The 27,379-nt window shown below is 37.0% G+C and overlaps 2 protein-coding genes across 9 annotated transcripts in view; one reads left to right on the forward strand and one right to left on the reverse strand.

Annotated features, from left to right (window-relative positions):
* Positions 1-40: 40 nt before the first annotated feature.
* Positions 41-23,518, reverse strand: PUS7L (pseudouridine synthase 7 like). 3 transcript variants are annotated; one of them, XM_027542624.1, is made up of 9 exons: positions 22,907-22,990; positions 18,735-19,660; positions 15,920-16,079; positions 14,118-14,310; positions 11,341-11,439; positions 10,389-10,470; positions 8,319-8,599; positions 3,897-3,950; positions 41-2,720 (listed from the first exon to the last, which is right to left on the reverse strand). In XM_027542624.1, exons 2-9 carry the CDS (start codon positions 19,645-19,647, stop codon positions 2,394-2,396), a joined length of 2,109 nt encoding a protein of 702 aa, XP_027398425.1. In that variant the 5' UTR covers positions 19,648-19,660; positions 22,907-22,990; the 3' UTR covers positions 41-2,393. The 3 variants fall into 3 exon arrangements, with proteins under 3 accessions (XP_027398425.1, XP_027398426.1, XP_027398424.1); XM_027542625.1 differs by lacking the exon at positions 22,907-22,990 and adding an exon at positions 23,424-23,518 and having other exon boundaries at positions 1,781-2,720; XM_027542623.1 differs by having other exon boundaries at positions 1,781-2,720; positions 20,856-22,929.
* Positions 22,982-27,379, forward strand: part of IRAK4 (interleukin 1 receptor associated kinase 4) — a 28,240-nt gene continuing 23,842 nt past the window's right edge. For 2 of the 6 annotated variants that reach the window (XR_003511195.1, XM_027542628.1), the window contains exon 1: positions 23,102-23,209. The gene's annotated coding sequence lies outside the window, so the exon portion shown is untranslated. Of the gene's footprint in view, positions 23,316-27,379 lie in introns of all 6 variants that reach the window. The other 4 variants (XM_027542626.1, XM_027542630.1, XM_027542627.1 and 1 more) reach the window with 4 other exon arrangements.

Genomic DNA, 27,379 nt, shown 5'->3' on the forward strand with positions numbered 1-27,379 from the left:
AATAAAGGTAATTTTGAAAATCCACAGTACAACAATCTGCAATTTTTGTGTCCTGAATTTATTAATTATTAAAATATATAAAGACAAAACAGGAATCTTCTAGTATTAAAAAAATTCCAAACATTCTATGATCTTAACAGAATGGCCTTTTCATTTCTTTCTGTTCCCTTCCAAACTTGGATTTGTGGGTATTTATTTAACAGTAACTAAGTGCTAGGCACTTTTCTAAGCTGCTTTACATATATTAACTCAAAAAATCATCACAATAATCCTAAGAGGTATGTTTATTACCATCCCTGTTTTTACAGAAGTTGAAACTGAAACACAAACTAATAAGGCCACACTGCTGTAAACGGCAGAACCAAGCTTCAAACTACAGGAGTTTGTCTCCAGTACCCATGCTTTTAATCACTATTCTGAAGTGCCCCTCCTGTGTAAAAGCTGCATTTAGTATATACACTCCATTTGTGTTTTACATATACTTTTGAGGGGCAATATTTTCTCACATACATAAAACCTTCATTTTTAATACCTATATGTTTTGCCATCAAATTGTTCCATCTCATTTTACTTTAGGTTAGCTAATGCTGGACTTTCAAACTGATTCTTTCTAATACATAAAAATGTTACACTAAGCAAATCTCACATTGCATATAGTTTTTTCCTTCTTTTGAATTTTATTTCCTTATGTTAATATATCCAAAATGGTTTGACTCACTTAAATATATAAAAGTACCACATTACTAACATATAATACTCTCTACAGTATTTTAAATTTAAATCATTATGTAACGCTACCGGCAATAAAAGAATGCTCAGATTTTTCCAATCAGTATATTCCATTTCCTCCCAAATTTAACTGATATAAAATGGTTAAAGAGATTTGTCACATGGAATAGTTAAACTAACAAATATTTAGAACTGAAAAAGACACAAGTACCCCAATGTTCATTGCAGCACTATTTACAATAAATGGAATCAACCTAGATGTCCATTGGCAGATGAATGGATAAGGAAGTTGTGGTACATACACACATGGAATATTACTCAGCTATAAAAAAGAATGCATTTGAGTCAGTTCTAATGAGGTGGATGAAACTGGAGCCTATTACACACAGTGGGGTAAGTCAGAAACAGAAACACAAATACAGTATATTAACGTATATATAGGGAATTTAGAAAGATGGTAACGATGACCCTATATGCAAGACAGGGAAAGAGATACAGATGTAAAGAACAGACTTTTGGACTCTGTGGAAGGCGAGGGTAGGATGATTTGAGAGAATAGCATTGAAACATGTATATTACCGTATGTAAAACAGATGACCAGTGCCAGTTCATTGCATGAAGCAGGGCACCCAAAGCCAGTGCTGTGAGACAACCCAGAGGGATGGAGTGAGGAGGGAGCGGGGAGGGGGTTCAGGACTGGGGGACACATGTACACCTATGGCTGACTCATGTCAGTGTATGGCAAAAACTATCACAATATTGTCAAGTAATTATCCTCCAATTAAAATAAATAAACAAATTAACACATATTTAAATTTCGGAATGGGTAAAATGTTTTCTTCCTCTAGCAACATTAAAAAGGTGGAGATAATTCTATTATTTGTTGCTTATGAGGTTGGTGCCATCTTGATTCCTCAAATGAGCCTTAAAAAGAATCAATAATACCCAGTCACTAGTAAGTGTCAGAGCTGGAGTCTGAGCGCAGATCTGACTCTAAAAGTTTATGTTCTAGATGATAGAAAAAAAATAACAAAAAAGGGGTCAGTACATGTCAAAATAAAGAAACTGTATAAAAATTTATTTCAATGTTCATCAAAGATCATTTATTTCAAAAAGGGGTAATTTTTTACCCCTGGGATATCATATTAATAAATACAGGGATAATATTTTCCTGAAGTACTGTTCTGATCAATAATTTCAAAAATAGAAAAGAATGGCACTAATTAACAAAATGCTTCTTTTATCTTTCTCTTCAACCATATGTTTTCATTACAACCTAGTTTCATCAACATTTTAAGCAAGTAGCCTGAGGATATAAACATTACTCCAAAAGTTTTTCTTTAATGTCACCTTCTTTAATGTTATCTTGCAGTATGCTCCTAATAGTCCAGAAAGATTTTTACTTTTACAGCACAGAATAAAGATCATCGAGACATTAGATAATAGAAAAAACAAAGGCTTTGGAGTCTTAAGTTCAGATTTTGCCACTTGCTGTACATCCTCTTCAATGTAAGTATCAAATTCCTACTTCATTGGGACAGTGTATAATTAAAGGAGATAATTATAAAGCTCATAGCACATGGTAGACACTCAAGAAATTTTAGCTCCCTTTTCACTTTCCTTTAAAAAGTGGCACATACATGATTATATCAAGGGTATCAGTTTTAAAAGTCATGCTTCATTATTTCCCTCAGACAAACTGTAGCGTAACACGAAGCGTCAAGATCAAAAGAGATCAAAAGAGATAAAGTTGCTTCATCAATGTGGGAACCTTCCTTCTTGACATCAATACCATGGTCTTCCATCAGTTGGTATGAGAGATTACAGGGATGTTTCAAAATCTTTCTATAGCATCCTGGAACATTCAGTTTCAGGGTAGGTATTTTAAATTTACATGTCTGTAGTCCATCTCTGCTGAGTACTTCCTGGTACCACTGCCCCACTTTGTTTTTAGGGTACTGAATATTGTATCCAAGCACTGGAAGGACCACCTATGCAAGGGAAAGGGAAAAAAAAGGTACATGAAACAGCCTTCAGAAAAATATGTGATCATTTCTCTTTTTTTTTTAGGCCACCCTGCATAGCACATGGCATCTTACTTCCTTAACAAAGGATTGAACCCACATCCCCTGCAGTGGAAGTATGGAATCTTAACCATTGGGCTGCCAGGGAAGTCCATATGCAATCATATTTTAAATTTACTTTTATGACTGGGACTTGAATATGTAAAAACACACTCAGAATACAAACATTGCAATCACTCTAAAACATGCCACTGTATACTACACTATTTTGATTCTTTTTAATGCTACCAGGCAAAAAGAAGAGATAACTGAAATCAAGAAGGACTCTTAGTTAACAAGGTAACCAACTCAAGTCAGATATTATTTGACAAATTGCTGTTAAGGTAGAAGAAATGGAACAAGAAGTTGAGGTACATCTAATTACCCAACAGACTTAATCTTTATGCAGTCATACAATGCTAAAAGCATATTCTTTCTGGAACAAAAAGAATAATCCCTACTGCTCAATCACAGAAAATTTGACAATTTTCCATTTTCCTTGCTTACTTATTAATAAAAACATGAAGCACTCAAGAAGCTGCAAAATTAATTTCTATTTTCTCAGCTGCTCATGAGTAAACTACATTTTGTGGAGGTTTCCTCCTTTGCTGATGACTTCTAGATATTTTTCCTTTAGCTGGAACCAAAATGTAGGTAGGAAAAGGCACCAGGTAAAAAACTCAAATACATACAACACAAAAATTTCAAATTCATTATGTTCATTGGAAGAAGCCAGACACACAAAAAATCACATATCCTATATGAATCCATTTCTACGGCATTCTTTCAAAGGCAAAACTGTAGCACAGGAAATAGCTGAGTTGGGGCTGGGGCAGGGCTGAGAGGTGACTGCAAAGGGGCACAGGAAGTTTGAGGGAGACGGGAAACTGTTCTTTATCTTGATTCTTGTGGTAGTCATATGATTGTCTACATTTATCAAAACTCATAGAACTATAAGAAGTGAATTTTATTGTATATAAAGTATATCTGAATAAAAAGTGGTAGAAAAAAAGGAGGCGGGGAGGAGAAATGATTAGTACACTGTCTTTTCAGCACAATGTCTACATTTAAATCTAAATGATACTAATTTTTAAGCAAGTTTACCTGATGTATTGCATATGTGTTAGCTGATTCCTCTTCTTCAGTTACCAGATGAACCTATTTTTTAAAAACATGATGAAAATACAGATGATTCTCAAATGTTCCAAATTCCCTCAACTTTTCCTAACTCTGTTATGTATAATACAACTTGTTAATATACTCATAGTCAAATAAGATCTTTTCACAGCTTGTTTCTATAGGAGCAGACTACCTAAAAATTAGAATGATTCTTCTTGCTTTAACCCGATAACTGCAGGGGAAACAGAGAATGGGGCAGCATATCGCTCTGAAACAACACCTTCACCTCAGTTACCAATCATCTTTTTCTAAATAGCAAAGTATTTTTTTTTTTATTACACTGAATCAAAAATCTGTTTCCATGAAATCCCTCTCCAACCTCTGTCCCCAACAGGTATCATAGTAGTCTATGAGAAATAGTGCTTCTCAAAATGTGTTCCATAGACTAGTAATAATTGTCACACATACGTGGGGAAAAAAAAAGAAGTGAGTGGTAAGTTTGAGAAATGTTGCTCTAGGACACAGAATAAATCATTCTGATTTCCCTGAGACATGAAAGCTCAAAAGTATAAAGGTAGCTACCATCACTCCATGAGGATTAACACAGTCTCATTTTCCTAAAGCATTCACCATATAATGCCTAGATCTTCTCTAAACTTGCTTGCTTTCCCAATTCTCCCTACTCAGATAAATAATATCCCTCCTTTTTGGTTTTTCATTTTGGGTTTATATTTGTTTGTTTACATGTTAATAACCCATTTTAACTGCTGCATTCAGAAATGGACATAATACTCTACATGTGATCTGACCAAAATACATGGGGCTATGATCTCTCTTGCATCATCAATTCCAGCTCTTTGCCTTTCACAAAATCATAAGCATTCCTAAAATACTACAATGTAACCAATTGGTGAAAATACTGAACAAACATTTTCAAGTACAGAACACTGTAGCTCTCTTTAGAGAGCTCCCTCCAAGCTGATATCAACTGATGAACTAACCATTCTTTGTCGTATGGCAGCTCCACAAAGATGAATTCACGTGATTTTCTCATTGTCTAATTCACATTTCTCCATCTTACTCACAAAAAAATTATGAAAATCTGCCAAGTCACCTGAAATTAAGCTACATCTGTAGGCCTAGTACTCTTGCCTGGCCAATCCCATGGACGGAGGAGCCTGCTAGGCTGCAGACCATGGGGTCGCTAAGAGTCAGACACGACTGAGCAACTTCACTTTCACTTTTCACTTTCATGCATTGGAGAAGGAAATGGCAACTCACTCCAGTGCTCTTGCCTGGAGAATCCCATGGATGGGGGAGCCTGGTGGGCTGCCGTCTATGGGGTTGCACAGAGTTGGACACGACTGAAGCGACTTAGCAGCAGCAGCAGCAGTAGGCCTAGTAATTCTATTGAAAAGGGACTCAGATTAGTTTCCTATAGTTTCCTACAATTTTTAATGTAGATGCGCAACATGAAATATTCTACAAATATTAATTTTTTTTCCTTTTCCAGATTTTCCATATTTTATGTCCTGAGCCTCCAATTCTTGCCTTTTCTTTTCTCAGTGCTAACTAATAAAGTATAAATAATCAATTTTAAAAATACAGATATTTTTCGCTGCTAATAAAAGGAAACTCTGCAAAAGGTGAAAGAGAAAATGTTTTCTTTTCTCCTATATCTCCTGAAAGAAAAGCAGACAAAATCCTGATCACAAAAATATCCTTGCAAATGTTACCTGGAACAAAGTCTTATGAAAGTGAAAGTGAAGTCGCTCAGTCATGTTCGACTCTTTGCGACCCCGTGGACTGTAGCCCACCATGTTCCTCCATCCATGGGATTCTCCAGGCAAGAATACTGAAGTCTTATGAGACACATGCATTTCAGAGATTACTGCTATATCTTGTCAAAGTGAACTTCTGAAAATTTGAATTAGAAATGGCTGACTTACTAAATAATGCGTTGCCAAGAAATATTTAAAAAGGATATGTTTTCTGAAAGGTATTAAAAAAACTGAATGTTTTTCATTATTTATCAAAATGGAATTAACTGACATAGCCCTTCTTCCATTTAAATGAGGTAAAATAAAACCTAAGATGCTGCTAGATTTCTTTTTACACAGTTTCAGAATCTGTGTCTCAGTTAAATGATCATTCTTAATGAAGCTCCTAGGGATCACTTTTTTTTTTCCCTTAATGGTTCTTATATTTTATTGTTTGACTGTGCCAGGTCTTAATTGTGGCACGCCAAGATCTTCGATCTTGTTGCAGCTAGCAGGATCTTTATTGTGGCATGTGAACGTTAGCTGAAGCATGAGAACTCTTGGTTGCGGTATGTGGAATCTAATTCCCTGACCAGGGATGGAATCCAGGCCCCCTGCCTTGGGAGCACAGAGTCTTAGACACCGGATCACCAGGGAAGTCCCTCACTTTCTTATCTAAATATTCACAAGTCATTCATTTAATAGAATAGTAAAGCAGACCTCTTTGTTGTGGCTCACTCATCACTCAGCCTTGACTCCTTTTCTGATAGTGTATCTGCAATTTCCTGGGAGCTTCCCTCCCAGTTCTTGAATGTGGTTTGGGTGGGATGGTTCCAGGAAGAAGTCCTTGGAACACAGGCTTTGCTAATCACATACTGCAGTCCACAGTAACTGGTCTGGGGACAGGGAACACAAACCAAGCCATTCTGAGACTCACTTCCATGGCTTTGACTGAAACTGTTAGGAAATAAAAGGCTTCTTTTCTGGAGAAGAAACTAAGAATGGATCTGACAGAGAGGAAAGCAGAGCTGAAAGATGAAGAAAATGAAATGGATGATTTAGGACATTGTTTAAGCCCCTTCATAACAGCTGTACCTGAATCAATCATGGACTTTCAGTTATGAGGGCCAAGAAATTCTTGTCTGCTTTCCTTAAGTTAGTCTGAGGTGGGCTTCTATCACTTGAAACAAACAAACAAACAAAATCCTAACTTATACACCTAAAACTCTGCCGTTAATTTAGATAAATCATCCTTTATGCTAAGTTCAGAGTCTATTTTTTCTCCATTTTTGAAAAATAGGACCATGCCCTATCTCTGTATGCTGACACTTTTCTAAACCCCATGATTTCTCTAGTAGAGACCAAGCTGGGCTAGGAATCAGACAACTAGGTCTTCTGAATTCTGCTACCTACATCACTTAACCTGTCTCCTCTCCAGTCTGGGCCTCAATTTTCATTTCTATGAAATGGAAATTAGAAAGAAGTCTCTAACATATTTTTCTCCCCTAAAGTTCAATGATTTTATGATGTTATATACAAAAGCACTACTCAAATCCCTTCATTAATTTTTAAAATATATTTCTGAGATTGAATTAAGATCATGATGAATAGTCTCTTTTTGCATTACAATGCTATGAAATGAATTTCTTTATGTGATTGATGGAATTCAATTTTATTATGTAGGTCAAATTCACAGAGATTAAAATACCATAAAAAATACTAGTTGGAAATACCAATATCCAAAATACCATGGAGGAAACGGAAGGATCAATTTTATAAGACAAATTATATTTCATTAATATAAATGTCTCTAAGATATTGTTAAGCGAGAAAAAAACAAATTGTAAAACCACACTTATATGAAAGAAACGACATTTCATATCCTATATAGCATTATTATAGAAATTTTATTATTTTTCCTTTTCATAGTTTGAGTTTCAAGTCTCAAAGTTCTGTACTTACTTTCCTCATTGTTAACTAACAATAAAAATCCACTTTCTGTGGATATTTATGGGAAAGCATAGAAAATGGTCCAGAAGGAAATATGCCAAAAGAGGTTGATTTTCTGATAGTGGCAGAGGAAATCACAATAGAGTGGTGGCAGGAATGACATCTCCATCTGCACTGTTTTGGATTTTTAAGGAGCCTGTTTCATGCATTGGGTGTGTGCTCAGCTGCTCAGTCTTATCTGACTCTTTGCAACCCCACAGACTGTAGCCCACCAGGCTCCTCTGTCCATGGGATTCTCCAGGCAAGAATACCGGAATGGGGTGCCATTTCTTCCTCCAGGGGATCTTCCCGACCTGGGGTGGAACCTGCATCTACTGCATCTCCTGCATTGGCAGGCGGATGCTTTTACCAGTGAGCCACTTGGGAAGCCCGATTCATGAATTGCTTGTGTAATTTTCTACAGAACGTGTTCTTTTCAGGAAGGCTTACTATCTTTGTAACTCTCACTTCACACCACTGACCATTTTTATACTTCTATTTAATGGCATGTTAAGTGTCAGCTGACAGCAGAGTAGAAGCAGATGAGCAAATAAAAGTTAAAAAAAAAGCATGTTTAATTTTAAATTTTTTCTAAAATAAGAGTTTCTGAAAATAAGTGCTCCTGATACATAACAACTCTTGATGAAATGATACTTACTTTACTACTTGGTAATTGCTCATTGTCAGCATCTTCATCCAAACAGACCAAGTCACCCTCCACAACTCTTGAGCCGTAAGTTTCAAGTCTGTAAGACACTGCCTCATTCCAGATTTTGCTGCTGTATGCATGAACGTAGAATATGCGCAGAGAATGGGGGAAGGAGAACCATGCCTGGATGTAGCCCTCCTCCGTCACGCCAAAGCGATGCAGTGACTCTAACAGTGCTCTCTCCCGAACTTTGAATTCGGGCATCAGGGCAAGTGTGCCTTTAGCATCCTCTGAAACAAAGAGATCAGTCAGTTCCTTTTATTCAAAGGCCAGTTATTAAGAGCTTTACCAGGCTCTCTAAATGTACTGAGCTATCCTGGGAACCTGCATATGAAGATAAGGCTCAGCACCAACTATAAACCAGAGCTACATTTGAAGAGGTTTTTTGTTTGTTAAAAATCATTAATCATATGGTTCATTCACTTTCCCTGCTTTAAAAAGAGCACATTAGTAACTCCAATGTCAGGATGGAGATTAACTAATTTGCAATTATTTAGAACACTTTTTTTAAAGCATTATATAAGTTCCTGAGCTGAGATTTTAAAGAGCTATTATGGACATTTGACAAAATTTTTTCAATAAGAAAGGGTTGACATCTGGATCCTTCAAGTACACTATTCAGTCATTCTACTATTCAGCATGCTTTTTAAAATTAGATTACTGGACTCCATGGCAAAGCTGCTTATTCAGGTAGGGCCTTGGAGTAAGCATTTTAACAAATGCACCAGGTTTCTTGTACACACTAAAGTTTAACAACCACTGCCATAAGGAAATTATTTTCTCAATAGATGTAATTTTGAACTTTGTTTAGTATTACTTAGATCACTCATAACAATGTGAAATGCTCATATGGTTTATAGATTTGGGTGTGGTATAAAAATATTTTTCACCTATTAATCATTATATATGTAATATGTACATAATTAAAAATAATGGAGATATTAGAAACTGATGTCCTTTATTTCTATGCAAGTGAAATTTAATATGCACATATATGTTGATCATATATTTAATGAATCTAAAATCTTATGGTTGTTGTTATTACTTAAATACACATGACATTTATTCAGTATTCAGAATAAGCCAGGCACTATTTTAACAGCATTAAATCTATTATTTTATTTAAATATTAACAGTCTTTTAGGTATCATTAGCTTCAATTTCGGAGAAGGCAATGGCACCCCATTCCAGTACTCTTGCCTAGAAAATCCCATGGAAGGAGGAGCCTGGTGGGCTGCGGTCCATGGGGTCGCTGAGAGTCAGACACGACTGAATGACTTCACTTTCACTTTTCACTTTCATGCATTGGAGGAGGAAATGGCAACCCACTCCAGTATTCTTGCCTAGAGAATCCCAGGGATGGCGGAGCCTGGTGGGCTGCTGTCTATGGGGTCGCACAGAGTCGGACACAACTGAAGCGACTTAGCAGCAGTAACAGCAGCAGCTTCAATTTGCAGATGAAGAAACTAAAACAATGAGGCTAAATCACTTGCACGAGACTATATGCTGGGAAGTATTAAAGTTGTATTAAACCCATGTAGACTGACTCTAGAACCACACTCAACAAATTTTTTTTAGTGCTTCTCATTAACTATTCTACATATACTTAGCTAAAGTTTTCAAAATTAGCAATCAGGGCTAAATGGAGACTAGATCAAAAACAATGCACAAAGTACCAGATATAACAAATGTACTTTTATTTAGTTTATTTTTCAGCCTCCTGATTGCAGTGAATTATACTTCTATCAATGTCAGTTTAGAACTGGGAACTCTTATCTTTTTTGAGGATTTAGGCCAGGAAAAACTCATAAAGCATCTTTCCCCTCACCCAGCCCCAAAGCAAGAGTTATACAAAAGTCCCATAAAAATGGAGTACCTAGGGCACATAATAAAAATGCTTAAATATATATATTACAGTCTATTTCTTATCACATTTATGTAGAAATGAATGCTATCCTGATGATATAACTCTTGTATATCTACCTAACTATATACGAGGTAAAGAAACTTTTAAAGTACCAGTCTGAAGAAAATATTTCTTTGCTCTATTTACAGGATCATCCAAATCTTCTGGTGTAAAAAACAATTTTACAGCCTTCACCTTTAAAGACCAAACAAGCAAATACATATCAGATGAAAATGACAAATTACTTACTTTAAAAAAAAAAAAGGTACATCTTGAAAGAATAGGCATTTAACATGATATTTGACATGGCAATTCTATCTTTAAGCATTCATAAGCTAAACAATTTAGAATTAACCTCCAGTGCAAAGCAACCTAATACACAGATTTAAAATCTTATGGACTGGAAAAGTGGTTGACACAACTTCCATAGATCTTCTTCTGTCATTTTTTGCCTCTATCATAGAAGTAAGAACACAGTATTAAGTGATGGCATAAAACTCAGGCTGACCTAACACACACAACAAAAAAGGGGGAGAGAACAAGCATAGGCAAGTGGCAAGCCACTAATTTCATTTGTGTTCTCAAGTTTCAGAACTCTTTGTCTTTGGTCTTAAAAATAAATTAAAAAAAAATAAATGTAAATAAAAGTTTTAAAAATCCCCAACTTTAATATTTTCTTTTAAAACACAAACAGATTAAAAGATACTCCTTTTAAAAAAAGACATATCTACTAGTTCCTGTATTTTATCACTGTCTCCAGTACTACAACTTATTTCTAAGTATGCATCTTAGAGTAGGAAAGAATCTTAAAACAGGGCATTCAATCTAGCCTCCAACTCATTCCTCTTTTATACTATTCATTCATTCATACAAATATTACTCAGCATCTGTTTTGCTATAAAGTGATATCATGAACATAGTGGCTGTTCAATAAACATGATGTACAGTACATATATATGGGGGTATACATCCATTTATATGCTGGGTTAAGAAAGCAATGAGATGGCTCATGTAGTAAGTACATCTGACAAAACAGGTAAGTTCATATCTTTTCAGAATCCATACCGTTTCACTCTTCAGCAAAGCCAATCCAATTTGGTCTGTGTGAACTTTCCTTCCCATCCCAAATCTCTGTGGTCCATAGTAATTCACAAACCCTTTATTCTATAAACACACAAAAAATGAGTTAATTAAAAATATATTACTATACTCTCATGTCTGTGTCCTCCCAAAAATCACATGTTGAAACTCTAACCTCCAGTGTGATGGTATCTGGAGATAGGGACTTGAAGAGATAATTAGATCATGAGCATAGTAGCTTCATAAATAGGATAAGAACTCTTATAAGAAAAGGTGGTGGAGCTAGCCGACTCTCTTTCCACCACATGTGAATACAATAAGAAGACCAGGCAGGTATCCTGATCTCAGGCTTCTAGCCTCCAGAACTATAAGTAATTTTCTCTTGTTTAAAAATCACCTTGCCTATGGTTCTTTGTTACAGTCTCAAACTAAGATAAATAAATACAATTATTGCGTCAAAATATGTAACCCAGTCTTTCTCTTTGTCCTTACTGTAATAAAAGAGTCCTGTAATTGGCAATACACACACGGATACCAAGTGGGCTGAGAAACACTATATGGTTAAAGAATACAAAGGAAAAGAATAAATGATTGAAAATCAGAAAATAAGTGAAAAATCTTTAAAAATATGTGAGCTTTTCATTGCCATTACTGAGGAGTTTTCTGGCATGTGGGATTCTTGGTGCTAAAATCAGAAAGCTCTGAGAAAACTTGGATGAACTGGTTACCTAGTACTGCATCTGCTCTGATACCTGAAGCTCCTCCTGATTCCGAGGATTCGGCTGTCTGCAGATGCTTGAAATACGAAGCAGGTTTATTTTCAAACCCAGCAAGTCCTGTCTTTTTTGTATATAATGGTTGGTTTTCCGATTATCTCAGTTTCTGAAAGTCTGGGCCAAGACAATGGCACAGCATCACTTCGGTAGGAACGGAAAATTGCTATTTACTATTGCAACCATTGAAGACACTGGCTGGTGGTTAAACATGTCCTCACAAAGCAAACCACAGGCCCATATGGTTTCCTGAAAGACAAAAGAGCTCTCTACACTCACTCTATGGGGGGAATATATTAATGTATTCATTCAATGATGATTATCGAGCACCAACTCCAGGACTGTTCAATAAAAGATGCAAATAAAAGATAATCTGTAATCAGCATGCTACACAAGAAATTGCATCCTGAACTCATGCCACTAAGATCAACTGCAGATAGAATAAGTACCCCCTGTATTAAGTCTCACAGTTAAATACTTTTAAATATTTCAAATTTGGAAAAATAACATTAGACAATATGCTAAAAACACCAGAAGAGTTTTAAGTACCCCTGCCAAGTTATTCAGGGTTGATTGCAATAAAATGTTATAGCAATCTGAGTTACAACCCTTTAAAACAAAACTCCAAAGATTTCTTATTTTCAGGACTTCTCAGCTCACTTCCCCTCATCATGAAAACTAAAGGAAAGTTGGCTAAATCTAAGATTATTCCTACGGAGATTTTAAAATGTATATGAATAGGTACCAAATGAAAGATGGGCAATAAATAACATCAGAGTTCAGAAAGCCCCACTCCCTTTTCTAAGAGATATCTTTCTAATAGTTTAACAGGGGGAAAAGAAAAAAAAAAAAGAATCTTAGGCAGGTCTAGAGAAAAGGAAAAAATAACCATGTGAGGATTTTAATATCTTTAGTGAAGATATTTTCCTGACTGTTAGGTATAATAGTGATTAAAATCTGGTTTCTGTTTGTTTTCCTGTTGGAGAGGCGTAAAATTGTATGAAAAGGTCTTTGTGGTCAGAAACTTGCAGCAGTGTTTCTCAATGTTAGCTGTGGAGTAGAATCACTTAGGGAGATTTTTTTTAAATGCTAATGCCTAAGCTATATCCCCAAATGTTCTTATTCAATCGGTCTGGGAGAAAAAACAGATTATTGAAATTTTTTAAAAACACCCTAGGTTGAGAATTTCTGGTCCAGATCAGGGGTTGGCAAGCTATTTAACTGGCCCACAAGTCAAATCTGGCCCTGTAACCACTGTTTTTGTATACAAAGTTCTACTGGAATACGGCCATGCTCATTCATTTATGTATGGTTCATGGATGCTTCCACACAATAGCCACTAGAGTAGCTGCAACAGAGACCATATGTCTACAAAACATGAACATTTCTTTTCTGGCCCTTCACAGAGAAAAGTCTGCTGACCCACAGTTTATATGATCAGAATGAAGGCTATGGCTATATGTGCACATTTAGATGCCCAGCAAATATCATTTTAAAACTTACAGTAAGTAATTTTTTTTACTGTAAGAATAGTAAAATGTATATGATTTACCATTTGCATACATTGAAACAAAATTCAAAATTAGATTGAAAAGAAAAACCATTTTGAAAGTAATATAAAAACTATTTACCAAAGATTTCTGAAAAGAAATGCTGAACAAAGTCTCCCCTCAAATTAATCTCTTTGCCTGTAATACTACTCTAAATGGCAGACACTAAAAAAAAAAAATCTGTCCTTTTAAACAGATAGGTTTTACCCTTCCAACTGGGAGAGTCTATACAATTTGTTTAATTACACTAACGTTGTGTTTTTTCCAATACAAAGATATATACTAAGAAGAAAAATAAAAACTAAGTAAAATGGACCCAGTTATCATTTTTTTAAATAATTATACACGCACATAAAAAGAAAATGTACAAAATACTTCCCTTCATATCTTAATGTAAATAAAGATTTTCCCAAAATACTCTACAGTGCAGTTTTCTTACCTTAACATTTTCTATTGCCTCCAAAATTCTCTCTCTCAGGTTTGCAGAATCATTTATTTGATTTTTTAAATTTCTGATGACAATATCAAAGTGATTTCCTTTGAGCTGACCAAGTCTAAGGGAATCCTCTACAGAACGAATGTTAAACACATTCATTCTTTTCTTTTCAACTTCTTTTTCAATATTTTTCAACCTATGAATGATAAATCATTTATCATTTGGATTCAGTTAACTCTTACATTTAAAAAATAGTTTGTGTTTAAACTAATGTTAAAAATTATTAACGTTTAAAATGCTAAAAATGTCAAAAAATTAATTTAAAATAAAGTTTAAATGACAGATGGCAGACAACCACTTATACTGGAATACTGAAAAACTGGGGGAATTATTTCAAAAACACATCTTTAATTTATTTCAACAAATGTGCACTAAAAACCCTTTATCGTAGGATTATATTAACAGAGTTATTCTAAGAACTGGAACACATATTCCTAATGCTATCACTCTATGTAGCCTTCTGACTTCTCCGTAGTTCAAGTGATAGAACCCCTTAACTGTTCTTCGCTCTTCTGTCCTTTGACTTTGCTCCTTTCCTCCTCAGTTTTCCTCTAATGTTACCAAAAAACCACTAGCGCCAGAGGACTTTCCTAACATTCTGCTCTGAACACTTCTTTACTCAAGTTTTCAGTTCTTCACCAACATTAGATCCCAATTGTCTTATCCTAACTTCTAAGATCCTATAAGAACTGATGTAAATTTTTCTTTACATCTACACATTCTGTAGTCCCTAAAGGAACCATCTGCTTTATCAGGCAGACTCTTTTGCTTACAGGCCCTCCAAAATACCTTCAGATTTTCTGCATCTGCTAAAATCTTACTATTGGTTAAAGGGTAATTAAAATTCCATACCCATAAGCCAAATCAAACTACTCTGTCCTCCTAGAAACTAATAAACTATTTTGTCTTTGGTGGTTAAAAAGCAGTTTTTAACATCTAAATACCTTTCAACATCTAAAGTCATTCCTTCTTAGTACAGTGCACTTTTTGACCACATAGACAAAATCATAAACATTTTTCTGTCCCTCATATAAGAACTTAAAAATATTTACCAGAAAATAGTGCTTAAATATCTGATGACCAAAGATTAATATATTTTTAATATGTCAAGTTAGGCAGAATTTTAGTCCAATGATTCAACTTTTCTGAACTTTACCTTAAGGAAAGCATCCACAAGGCACAGATTTAAGTGTAATAAAATTAATCATAGTAGTATTTACAGTGAAAAACTGGAACAAATTTCTATATCCCAAAACAGGGGAAAGTTAAACAAATTAGTCCATATAATAAACATGACTTTGAAATATTTCATGACATAAATTTTCATTAAAAATACTATTTTAATTTTATAAGTAAAATACAAAGTACATATACAGTACAATTTTCACATATATAAAAAAGGCCTCTGTAGCATCTGCATATATCATAGTCTCTGAAAAATATGTGAAACAGATCAAAATGTTTTTGTGGTTATTTCTGTGTCAGAGAAATTTTAGTGGCATTTAATATTTTTTTATATTTTTCTAAACTTCTCCAATAAACATGTATTACTTTTACAATAATAAAAGTCTATTTAGAAGATAATTATACTATTAATGCAGAATATGCTGCTCAATAAGCCTATAATCAATTACTATTGATAGTGAGGTTAATATGCTCCCAGTATTAGTCTCAGTTTTTAATCTAGTATTTATTTATTTGATGCAATAAGAAAATAAAGTTCTATCCTTTAAACATCTTATTACCTCTCTGGTGTTACTTTTCTAACCACCATCGCTTGGTAAGTGATGGCTTTCTTGTCTTTAAGTCCTGCATAACTAAAATCCGAAGGAATCACACCAAGTTTGACAGCTAAAAAACCAACTGCTTCAAACATTTCTAGATTTTCTTTTCGTAGGGTAAAAGCTGAAACAAACAAAAAATTCTCAATTACAAAAAAAGGCAGCTAAATACATCATTTACATTCTTAGCAAACTTACAGATCATTATAGTGAATCAAATCATTAATTTAGATGAGTATTTTTTAACCAAAATATAGTCAGTAAAATACAAACCTCACAGATTTCAGTTCTCATTTTTAAAATGCTAGTTGGTTCACTAAAGGCTTACAGAAAAAAAAAAAAAATCCACATTTCCTGATTAGGCATTCACACTGGCCCTAATCCACCCCTCCAGTCTGCACTTGGGCTATCTTATATATCCTATAATTGTAACCCAGAGAACTTGTCACAATCCTTGGATGAACTAAAGCCTTTCACTGCTGTGGACTTGTGTGCATTGAGGGCCTTTGTCTAAAACACATGCTCCCTCCATTTATTATTTGCCACACTTCTTTTCATGCTTCAAGATCCAAGGGCCACAGTAGTTTTCCCTCAAATTCCTTCCAGGTTCTCAAGGCTGAATGCTCCCAAAGTAGGGATCATGTTTGTTTCATTGACCATTATACCCTCAGACTAACACATAGTAAGTATTCAAATATTTGTTGAACAGATGAAAAATGAACGTTACAAGGAATTGATTACTTAAACCTACATGTCTTCACAAGCTGTCATTATCTACACCATGACACTGAACACCATGCCATAATTTATCTCTTTAAGTTTGTATGCCCTGTAGACTGGGAGTTCCAGGCCAGGAAATCAGTAAATAAAACAGAGCTTGTTGCCTCATGGTAGATCCTTCAAATGTCTATTAGATGAGAAGGTGATAATGAGATTGCAAAAGTGGAAGGAGGAACAAGCCCAGTAACAATTACCACCAAGCACTAACCCCAACCCCTGCCAACTTGTTGGCCTATATAACCTACCAACATTAACAGTAAGAAAATATCTCAGTCCTCAGTTCACCATAAACATATGACACTTCAAAGTACTGCCCTCTTCCCTCAGATCATGGAAAGGATATTCAAAGTATTCTGCAGAATAATTTCTGTTTTGTTCAACTCCTGTAACAATCATCAGGAGCTACAAGAGTCTCTTTGAGGAGCACTCTAAGAAAAATGAACATTTAACATAAGCCTGACTCAGGAAGCAGAAGGATGTGAAATCCATCTATCTCTGAATAAATGAAATAGCTAAACAAAAGCTTATAATATCTATTCTTTAGAAATCATGTTTAAAAGAAAAGAAAGATCTGTATGTTCTGTATATCTCTGTATAAAGAATCTCTAAAAACATGGAAACAGCAAGTTTCAAAAATATGTAGGGTGTATATTATTTATGAAAAGTTTTAAAAATCTGCAATAATGATTTGATACTTGAACATATTGTAAAATGACCACCACAATAAGTCAACATTTATCACCACACATAATTACAATTTTTTTCTTGTGATGACAACTTTTAAGATCTATTTTCTTAGCAACTTTCATATATACAATACGATATCATTGACTATAGTTACCATACTACACAGGCTTCCTGATGGCTCAGTGGTAAAGAATCCACAGGTCTGATCCCTGGGTTGGGAAGATCCCCTGGGGAAGGAAATGGTGACCCACTCCGGTATTCCTGCCTGGGAAATCCCATGGACAGAGGAGTCTGGAGGGCCATAGCCCATGGGGTCCCAAAGAGTCAGACACGACTTAGCAGGCCACAGCCAGAGGGATAGCAAAGAGTTGGAAACGACTTAGTGACAAAACAACAACAATCATGCTGTCTGTACACAATATTCCAGGACTTGCTTATAACTGGGAGTATGTACCTTTTGACCACCTTCATCGATAAACATAAATTCATATTTTTAAAAATTAATTTTAAATTGCCAATAAGTTAAACACAATTACAACATAAGCAAAACCTGTTTGAGATCCATAATAATTTACAAGAACTATCCTAGTCCTGGAGCCAAAACTTTGAGTATCAATTAGTAATAATGTGAAAAAAATAACAGTATTTTAAATATACCAAATCTATGGAACTAGACAGGCATCACTAAAATATCTTAAAAGTATAGGAACAGCCTGGCTAGGAACTGAAAACTGTGAAAAACAGACCAAGAAAGTGTATTACACAGAGTAAAAATCAGAAACTGATAACAGGGCTCAGAAATCTCTCTCAACAAGCCCTTTTGATGATTATATGAATGCAAAATTTTGAGAAACTCTTCTTTAAAAGATGGACAGTGTCAAACAAAGGAACTCCCTGTAAGTCTGCAGGATTCTTTCCATAGGCTATAAAGTCCGGCTGTTCCAGATTACAAGGTATTCTCTTCACTTCCCCAAGTACAGCAAACATATTTTACTTCTCTCCAAATACTTAAGATAACTTTCAAAATGTGAAATCAAGATTCACCCCCATGAGATGTATTAACCAAAGTAATTCTTTAACTTTATACATTTGTAACTACATTAACTATAAACATGTTAACCACACTTTCATCAATAAGGTTAATATTTTACAACTAGTATATTTTGAAAGGCTTATCTTCCACTTAAAAAAGGACCCATATATTGTTTTCAATATCCTTCTGGACATGTCTATTTAATTCATTTGAAATTACACAGATTTCACACAATTTTATCTAAGTTTACCTAAGAAAATGGTAATGATGTATTATTACCTGTGTATATATCTTTTCTTCCCTGGCACTCAAGAAGAGACCTCTTGCAGTGCTTGTGTGCCTTGACCCGAAATCTTACAGTTATCACTACATTTGGATTATCAGCACTGTCATTCAGTTCAGGAAAGGATTTGGTTTCCACAAGATTTCCAAACTTCTTGTTGACAAAATGGTGGACAGCTTTTCTGTGTTCTTTGTTCGTATCAGGTTTAAAGGTAAATTTGGAATTTTCTTTCTTTGCATCCAAATATTTAAAAAAGTCAAATGCTTCCTCTTCGGATACCAAGTGACAAAGTTCTTTATACTCAAGATTTGGTCTTACAACAATTTCACTGTTTTTTCCTACAGTTATTAAAAAAGGAAATTTCTGCCTAATAGCACTATGCAAGGTAGCCCTCTGGTTCTTGTCTAGGATTCTGCCTAATGAGAATTCAGGAGATGGTCCAATTAGCTCAGTTTTAGAGTCCCACTTCTCTTTTATATTACAAGCAAACTGATTCAGTAATTCATTAGTTTTTTCATCTAACAAGGAGCCTAATACATCAACATTTTCTTCTTCACCTTTGTAAGTTCTATATTTGATAGTATCTTCCTTTTCTGAACAAGGCACAAAATTGTGGTCATCACTGGAGCTCCCAGCCAAAGTACTGACTTCTTGATTGCTTGTCTCTTCAAAAGATAAAATCTGAAGATCTAGTTTTGCTTTTTTAGCCAAAGTATTTGGCTCAGGTAGTACTTTACTAACCTCGTAAACAAGTTTGTCACTCTCTTTATTAACTAACTCTCCCTGTTCGTCAATCTCAATGACAATGAAGTCACTTGGTGAGCTTTTTATGGTGCCACAAAAACCAACATGATCAGTTATGAAACACAAAGAACTAAATCTGATTCTGAAATCTGTATCCTCTTCCATTCTTGAACAATGCCTACAAAAGAAAAAGAGGTGATCAATTACCAGGAAGAAAAAAAATCTGGATAACAAAAAAAGAAATAGGTTTGCAGAATTTATTTATTTCTGCTTCTCTCTCTCCCTTCCGAGTCCCCTTAAATGACATTACTAATTTATTTCTATATATCATGTGTATTTTGACTCTTATACCGAGATGGCATGTCTGCTAATTTGCATCTTGACTCTTCACCTACTCCAGGCTTTCATCTATTAAAATTCCAGGATTAAAAGGATTAGTTTCAAGTTCACTTTTAAAATATCATTGGTAGACCAACAAAAAGAGACTAGAACATACTTTTTTTTTTTACAACAATTTGTCTGAACTCCACCCCTGAAACCTAAATTTCCAGTTAATTTCAGAGACTCTGTGACTAGATACTAATATATGGAGGGATAGGGGTGGGGGAAAGGCTGAAGAGAAGACAGGAATACACAGTCCACACTGACATATAATGAAGTACTAAAAACAATTTGCAGGATTTCCATGGTGATCCAGTGGATAAGACTCCAAGCTTTCAATGCAGGGGGTGCAGGCTTGATCCCTGGTCAGGGAACTAAGATCTGCTAAGCATGATTCCAAGGCGCATGGCCAAAAAAAACAATTAAATAAAACCAACATGCAATGTGATTAGGGTTCAAGGAAGGCTTATGTTAACCTTGGACCTTAAACCTTCATGAAAACTTGGATACAAACTTTTTCAGTTGACCCATAAGAAAAGTACAACCATCTCTCTCTGGCATCAGAGAGAAGACACGTTTACAGAGCTTCTTGAAGCAACCTTCACTCTTCGCGTAACCCATGGCTATCACACAGAGTTTCAGGAGAGATAAAATGCCCAAGGAACTGGTACTGCTCCGTTCTTTGCGTTCATCATGCTCTCCAGGTAATACATCATCTGGACCTTCATCCCATTTCTACAGTGTATTCTATTCATCTGAACCAATTTAGAAAACCACTTCCACTCCATCCTTTCTGTAATGTGGAACTCACAGAAATTTCCTAATATTCTACTTTCCTAGGAAATAAATAGGATATATTTATTTTTCCTCATTCCTTAATTTCCTGCACAGACTCCTCAGTTTCTTGCCTGAACTGAAACCTGGATATTTCCCCTCGGGCTGCTGCTTCTGTAGTCCTCCTATGTGACAGCTATTTTTCCTTTCATACCCACCTGGGGACCTGCAGGTTGTAAATATTTTCCGTGTTTGCCACTGCTCCTTCCAAACCACTTCTTCCTCCTCTACCTCCTCAAATCCCATTTCCTTTGAAGTACATGCCATCGGACTGTACTATTTGCTGCCAGCCTCTCTCTGGTCCCAGGACAATTCTTCTTCACTCACTAATGACTTTAATACCTAGCTTAAAATATACTATCCAGCATGACCTCCAAGACCATCCGTATGGATGATCCATTTAACATCACAGTCCCTCAGTTCCTTAATCTCAACCTCAAACCTTCCACTTTGTCTCGGTCTTAGCTTTGATTTTCTCATCACCAAAAGTTGCATCACCTTTAAGCATCTGGCTCTCTGATTATCCCTACTGCCCGTTCATCACCTCTATTTTAATACGTCCATTCCAGAAATTCTTATACACTGTGAAGGCCTCTCATCTCTGCTTCTATTACTAGTCCACCATAGTCAATTTTCCACATAGTAGCCAGAATGATGATTTAAAAAGGAAAATTAAATCATATCACAACCCTATTTAAACCCTCTAATCACATTTATAATAAAATCCAAAATACACACCCTGGCTTCCAAAGACTTCTAAGATTCTGAACTCTGTTTTCCAAATTTAACCTGTACCCTTTCCCCATTATCCACTATACTCCAGCTACACTGGCCTTCTTCAGTTCCTTTATGCCAACTGTTCCTGTTGATTCAATCAATTCCTCTTCAATAATATCCTTAAAGAGATCTTCCTTGACCGATAATCGGAAGAAACCAGCAAGTCACTATTTTTCATAAAATCTTATTTAATTTTCTGCATATCATTTCTATTTAATCATTTTACTTCACTATTTACTATACACCTACCCCAATTAGAATGTTTGCTCTATGAAAGCAAGAACCCTGTCTGCTTTATTCACTGATTATCTCACAATTAGAACAGAATCAAGCACATAGTAGGGGCACAATCCATAATGATTATTGAATAAATAAAATGACTAGTACAAAATAAGAGCAGTAAGAGTGAAGAGGAAGAAAGAGGGGGTCAACTTTTGCCTAGAATAATCAGTAAAGCATAATGTAAGAAGTGGCCACATTTTCAAAACAGTTCAGGAGACAGAAATGAGGCAAAGGCATAAGCAAACTATGCAACGTGTTAAGAAAAAACTGAACAGCCCAGATACAGAGCAGTAGGACAAAGTGTTTTCTAGCACAGTTCTGGAAAATATGGCCGGATTAGCGCCGAACTAGGTAAAACAGTTAATGCGCTGGCAGGAGCTTAGAATCCACTGAGTGGTAAATTGATGGCCACTGGAGGTGTCTGAGCAGGAAAATAACACAATCCTAAAAGATGTTTTAGTAAGATGACTGATAGTACTAGGCAGGATGAATCTGTTGAACAGTTGGACTAATAGTACTGAGCAGGATGAATCTGTTGAACAGTTGGAGGAGATCGAAAGCAACAAGATGTGATCAAGAGCTCAGCTGTAGGAAGAAGATATGAAAACATTCTAAGCTAGTGGCATAGGAGAACAATTTGAGAATACAACGATGAGGGAATTACAACCAAGCATCTTAGTAAGAGTGGAACCGTGCTGAAGGGCAGCCAAGGAACCCACACAAAGTTGAGTTCCCATGCAACAGATGTGTCGATAAGCCCGCCCGGCGGACATGGAGGGAGCAGTTTGGCTGACCCAAGGCTTGGGAATTTGGATTGTGGCTAAGGGCAGAGTCTAGGAGGATGTTTAAAAAGGACAGTAGCTCCTCCTGTTCCTTCCACTGCCAATGCTCCACCTAATTCACTCCTACTTCTGCCACCAACCAGCAGGACTGACTCCTGCAGCACAGACTTCAGGCGCTTTCAAAAGCACCCCGACACAGCCATTGGCTCCACGGGCGTCTTCTCCACCCCCATCCCGGCCTAACTCAAGGCGCGATACTAGCTCACATCGCGCTCCTCTTGCGGACCGAGGGTCAGGATCTCAATGCCAATACTGTCATCGCCCCCTGCACAAGCCCACGTGGCGCCAAGAAGCACAGCCCGGTCTACCTCAAGTCCAGCTAAAGGGTTTCCTCCGCACCACGCCGTGCGCATGCCCGGAAGCCATAAACTAGCTAGTATCCGACAGAAGAGTATTTAAAGGGACAGGCTCCTACTTAAAGAAGTGCCTTTCCGGGATTTTTCACGCAGTGGAGCGGCGAGGGGGAAGCACTAAGAGGAAGGGGGCGGAGCCGGGCGGGGGCGGGACCTGACGGATTGGGCACGCCCCGGCCCTTCGTAGTACCTGGGTCCTTAGGCCTCTGGCTCAGCCCCACGGCGCCCTGTGCGCCCCTGCGCCCTGCGCCCGGGCAGGTAAGGGGTTCCGGACTTGCGCGCCACCTTTTCCGCGAAGTGTCTGAGGTCTGCGCCCTGGCCTCCGGGTTGTGGAGGAAGGAAAATCGACTTCTCTTCAGCCCAAGTGAGAAAAGTTAGAGGGGAAGTAGGTTGCGTGGGCAGCGCCTGCTCCAGGATAAAGACTTGGGTGGGTCCCTAGGGATTAGAAAATTGGTGGGACCGGTGGAGTTACCGTGGGGCGAAGAGAGGTGTCACTCGATGGTCGGACCTCGCCTCGAGTTTCTCAATTCCCGGGCTGTGTGTTCCGAGAACCCTGTTTACGAAATGAAATCTCTTTTCCTCGGAACCAGGAAGTAGGACCAGCGCCCAACAAAGATGCTGGCCGCGTGGAAAGCATTCTGAACCCCCACAAGATTCTAATTAGCTGGTTTCTCAGGCTTCCAGGAAACAGAAAGTGGAGCGGCATTGTCAGTACGTTTTCAGATGGGGAAAGGGTACCGACAGCCTGGAAACGAGAGGGAACAAAGGGATGAAAAGCAACCTCAGAAAGCCTTTTAGCCATTTAGGATGGGATGCTGGGGAAGATTGAAGGCAAAAGAAGGGGTGGCAGAGGAAGAGATGATTGGATAGCATCACCGACTCACTGGACATGAATTTGAGCAAATTCCTAGAGATAGTGGAGGATAGAGGAGCCTGGTGGGCTATTTGGGGTCGCAGAGTGGGACAGGACTTAGCAACTGAACAAGTGCCTCAAAAACGTCTCTGCCTAAAGAGCTGAGAGCAGAGAATATTCAGATTTGCCTTTTCCCTTTCTGGGGGTAATCCTTGAAGAGACCTGTCAGAAAGTTAAGATTTCTTTTTTCTTTTGTTTGCATGCTAAACGTTCATTTGACGTTTGCTTAACCCTGTCCAAACAGAAATCCTGAACTTCCAGGCTAAACATGCTCCTTTCACAGTCTTCTCCATCTTATTGTAAAGGTTAGGAAGCTTGTTCAAGCCAGAAACCTTGGTGCCAACTTCTCACCCTTCATAGTAGCATACAGGATTCTGTGTAATTTCTGAGGTTTCTACCTCAGAAAATATCCATCATCCTAGGAATTCTACCTTCTTTGCTACCACTCTGATGTAAGCCACAAGCACCTCCCACCTGGATTATTGATGTACTCACTTAATTGATCTCTTCCTGCTTCTCTGCCCTCATTTTAATATACTTTATTCAACAATAATTTAAACAGCGATTAAACAACAATAATTTCCCGCAGCAGTCCCTGATGTCCTTTTAAGTATAGAGCGTGTCTGTCCTCTTCTCAAAAATCTCCCCTGTCTTCTCATCTCCCTCAGAAGATGAAAATGAAGTAGGACCTTAGGGGACTGGCCCCATTACCCCTCTATTCTACTCTGCTCTCCTGCTCCCTCTTCTCCAGTCTGTTTCCTTGTGGTTCCTCAGTGAGCCCGTTCCAGACCCTTACAGTCTCTATTCCTTTTGCCCAGAAACTTTTACCACAGATATCCCAGTAGCTAGCTTTCTCATTCCCTTAAACCTTTAATCCCATGGCACCTTATTGAGGCCTACTCTGAGTACTCTATTGAAAATTAAAACCCCTTCTCAGTTTTTTTTTTTTTTTTCCTTTTCATTTGGCATCATATAAAGACTTCCCAGTGGCGCTAGTGGTAAAGGACCCACCTGTTAATGCAGGAGACATAAGAGACTCGGGTTCTGTCCCTGAGTTGGGAAGATCCCCTGGAGAAGGAATGGCAATCCACTCCAGTATCCTTGCCTGGAATATCCCATGGACAGAGGAGCCTGGTGGGCTACAGTCCATGGGGTCACAAAAGAGTCAGACATGACTGTAGCAACTTAACACAGCACAATGTACTGTAGAGTAAATGCTTATTACCCATCTTCATCTGTTAGAATATAAGCACTCTTGCCTGGAAAATCCCATGGACAGAGGAGCATGGTAGGCTCCTACAGTCCATGGGGTCACAAAGAGTTGGACACGACTGAGCGACTTCACTCACTCCATGAATTCAGTTAATTTTTTTTCTTATTTTCCTAATGCTTTATCTCCAGGGACCTGGATCAATATCCAGTACAAAATAGAGATTCAGTAAATATTCATAAATGAATAATATTTTGGTTTTTCAAAAATATATCCAAAATGTTTCAAATTACTTACCATTAAGTTAAATTGATTTTTGAGGATGGTATTAATATATTGTGTTTGATTTATGGCATATTAGCAAACATCCCAGTTTGAGAAGGGCAGCCCTGTATAACCTATTAGGTCTAGAAGGTATCACAGGCTTTTGTTCATAATGATGGTGTTGGGTTGTCCAAAAACGGACAACCACTTTTGATCTAGGTAAATGGTTATCTACAATACTTTACTGCAGAAAGCATGGGAGTGAATAATGTATTTTGGGAAGATTATAAGCATATTAAGGATACTATGCTTAGTAACATGACTGTCACCATGAAAAGCTTAGCTGTGTTCTCAGACCTCTTATTTCCACTTCCTCTCCTTTGGTTGCCTTTCACTGCTGTTTTGAAATTGAGCTTAAATAAAACTCTGCACATTTCTTTTTTATAAATGTGACAAAAGAATAACTTCTGCCTTGCAATAATCATCACTACATTTTCTTTGATCACTTATTATTGATAGAATTAGGCATCTTTTGATTTTTAATCTGTACAGAAACTCTTAGATACGACCATCTCCGGTTTTCAGATGAAGAAACCGAAGTCCAGAGAAATTGAGTTGTTGACGCTAGTCACAGTTGGCTTGTGGAAGAACCCAAAGTCTTCTTGGAAAATGTATTTTTACTATGCACTCATTGCTCCACCAAAACTGTTCTTAAGTCACCCAGAGGCCTTTTGGTTTCCAAATTGAGCACACCATCAGTATTTATGTGATCTCTCAGGGAGTTTTATACCAAATCTATACCCCATTCTAGAAATCTCTGCTATGCTACTCTCCTGGTTTTCTTAGCTTCCATGACTTATCAATACTCTTTTTAAAGTTTCTTTTTTTTCCTCTTTATTCCTCACAGTCTTTATATTCCTAAAAGGCAGGCCCATATTTCTTGTTGCTTCAGCCAACTATTCATATATGAATATGTGAGAATGCTCATATGTGAGGATTCTTTACCGAAACTTCTATCCTAATCTCCAGACTGTATATTTAGCTACTTAGTGCCAGCTTTCCCAGATGGTGCTAGAGGTAGATATTTCACATTTAACTTTGACCAGAGCTGAACATGTGGCAACCCACTCCAGTATTCTTGCCAGAAAAATCCTGTGGACAGAGAAGCCTGGCAGAGTATAGTCTGTAGGGTTGCAAACTTCTGAGCAAGCACGCATGCAGAACTGGACATATTATTTCCTCTATCATCTACATAATTACCCAAGCCAAAAAAGTTAGGAATCAGCTTGTTTTCCTCAGTTTCCCATCTTTCTAATGTTGTGGTTTCCCTCCCAAATCTTTGAAGCTGTTTCTTCTCCATTCTCTGACTGAATGCTTTCTTAAGACTTTCCTTTATAGATTATTATAAAGTTTTCAAACTGATTTCATTCCTTAATATGCACCCCTTCAAGTTTTATCCAGAGGAATCCAGTTAACCAAATAAGATCACTTACCACCTTTCCTTAAATCATGCAGTGGCTCCCCTGTACCTTTTCGTATGAAACTTGAATTTCCCATTGTAGTATATGAAGGGCATGATGATTTGGCCCGCCTACCTCTCCAACTTCATATTTTACTGCTTAATGACGTATCCTAGGGTCCAGCCATACCGAACTCCTGGCCTTAGCCTAACCCACGCTTTCCCATGCTAATCCTGCTGCCTGGAATTCCCTTTGGGGTTTATTCTCATTCCTTCCAACTACCCACCCACTCAAATCTGTCTTCAGACTTCAGACTCTTTAGACTTCCTTCCTTGATGCTTCTCCTCTGGGCCCCATTGACACTGCTAACACTTCTTGTAACATTTATACTGAGTGTAAGTAGTTATATCCCCCATTAGACTGAGAAGCTTGAAAACAAAGATTTTCTCTTCTCTGTAGCTCCCATCACTTAGTGCAAAGCCTGACATATATCTTTATTAAGTGTATGAATGAATGAAAAGAAATGACTGGTCTTTCTAGAAAAGAGAATGACATGAACAATGAATTGAATTAGAGAAACA

Source organism: Bos indicus x Bos taurus, chromosome 5, assembly GCF_003369695.1.
Source record: "Bos indicus x Bos taurus breed Angus x Brahman F1 hybrid chromosome 5, Bos_hybrid_MaternalHap_v2.0, whole genome shotgun sequence".
Classification (NCBI taxonomy): domain Eukaryota; kingdom Metazoa; phylum Chordata; class Mammalia; order Artiodactyla; family Bovidae; genus Bos; species Bos indicus x Bos taurus.

Bases quoted from the DNA above. Each gene is read 5' to 3' on its own strand.
- PUS7L (XM_027542624.1), bottom strand. From the start codon at position 19,647: ATGGAAGAGGATACAGATTTCAGAATCAGATTTAGTTCTTTGTGTTTC. The intron at 11,440-14,117 runs GTAAGAAAACTG...GTGTGTTTATAG, and splicing joins AGGCAATAGAAAATGTTAAG to AATAAAGGGTTTGTGAATTA. The intron at 8,600-10,388 runs GTACTTTAAAAG...TCTTTGTTTCAG, and splicing joins GAAATATTTTCTTCAGACTG to AGGATGCTAAAGGCACACTT.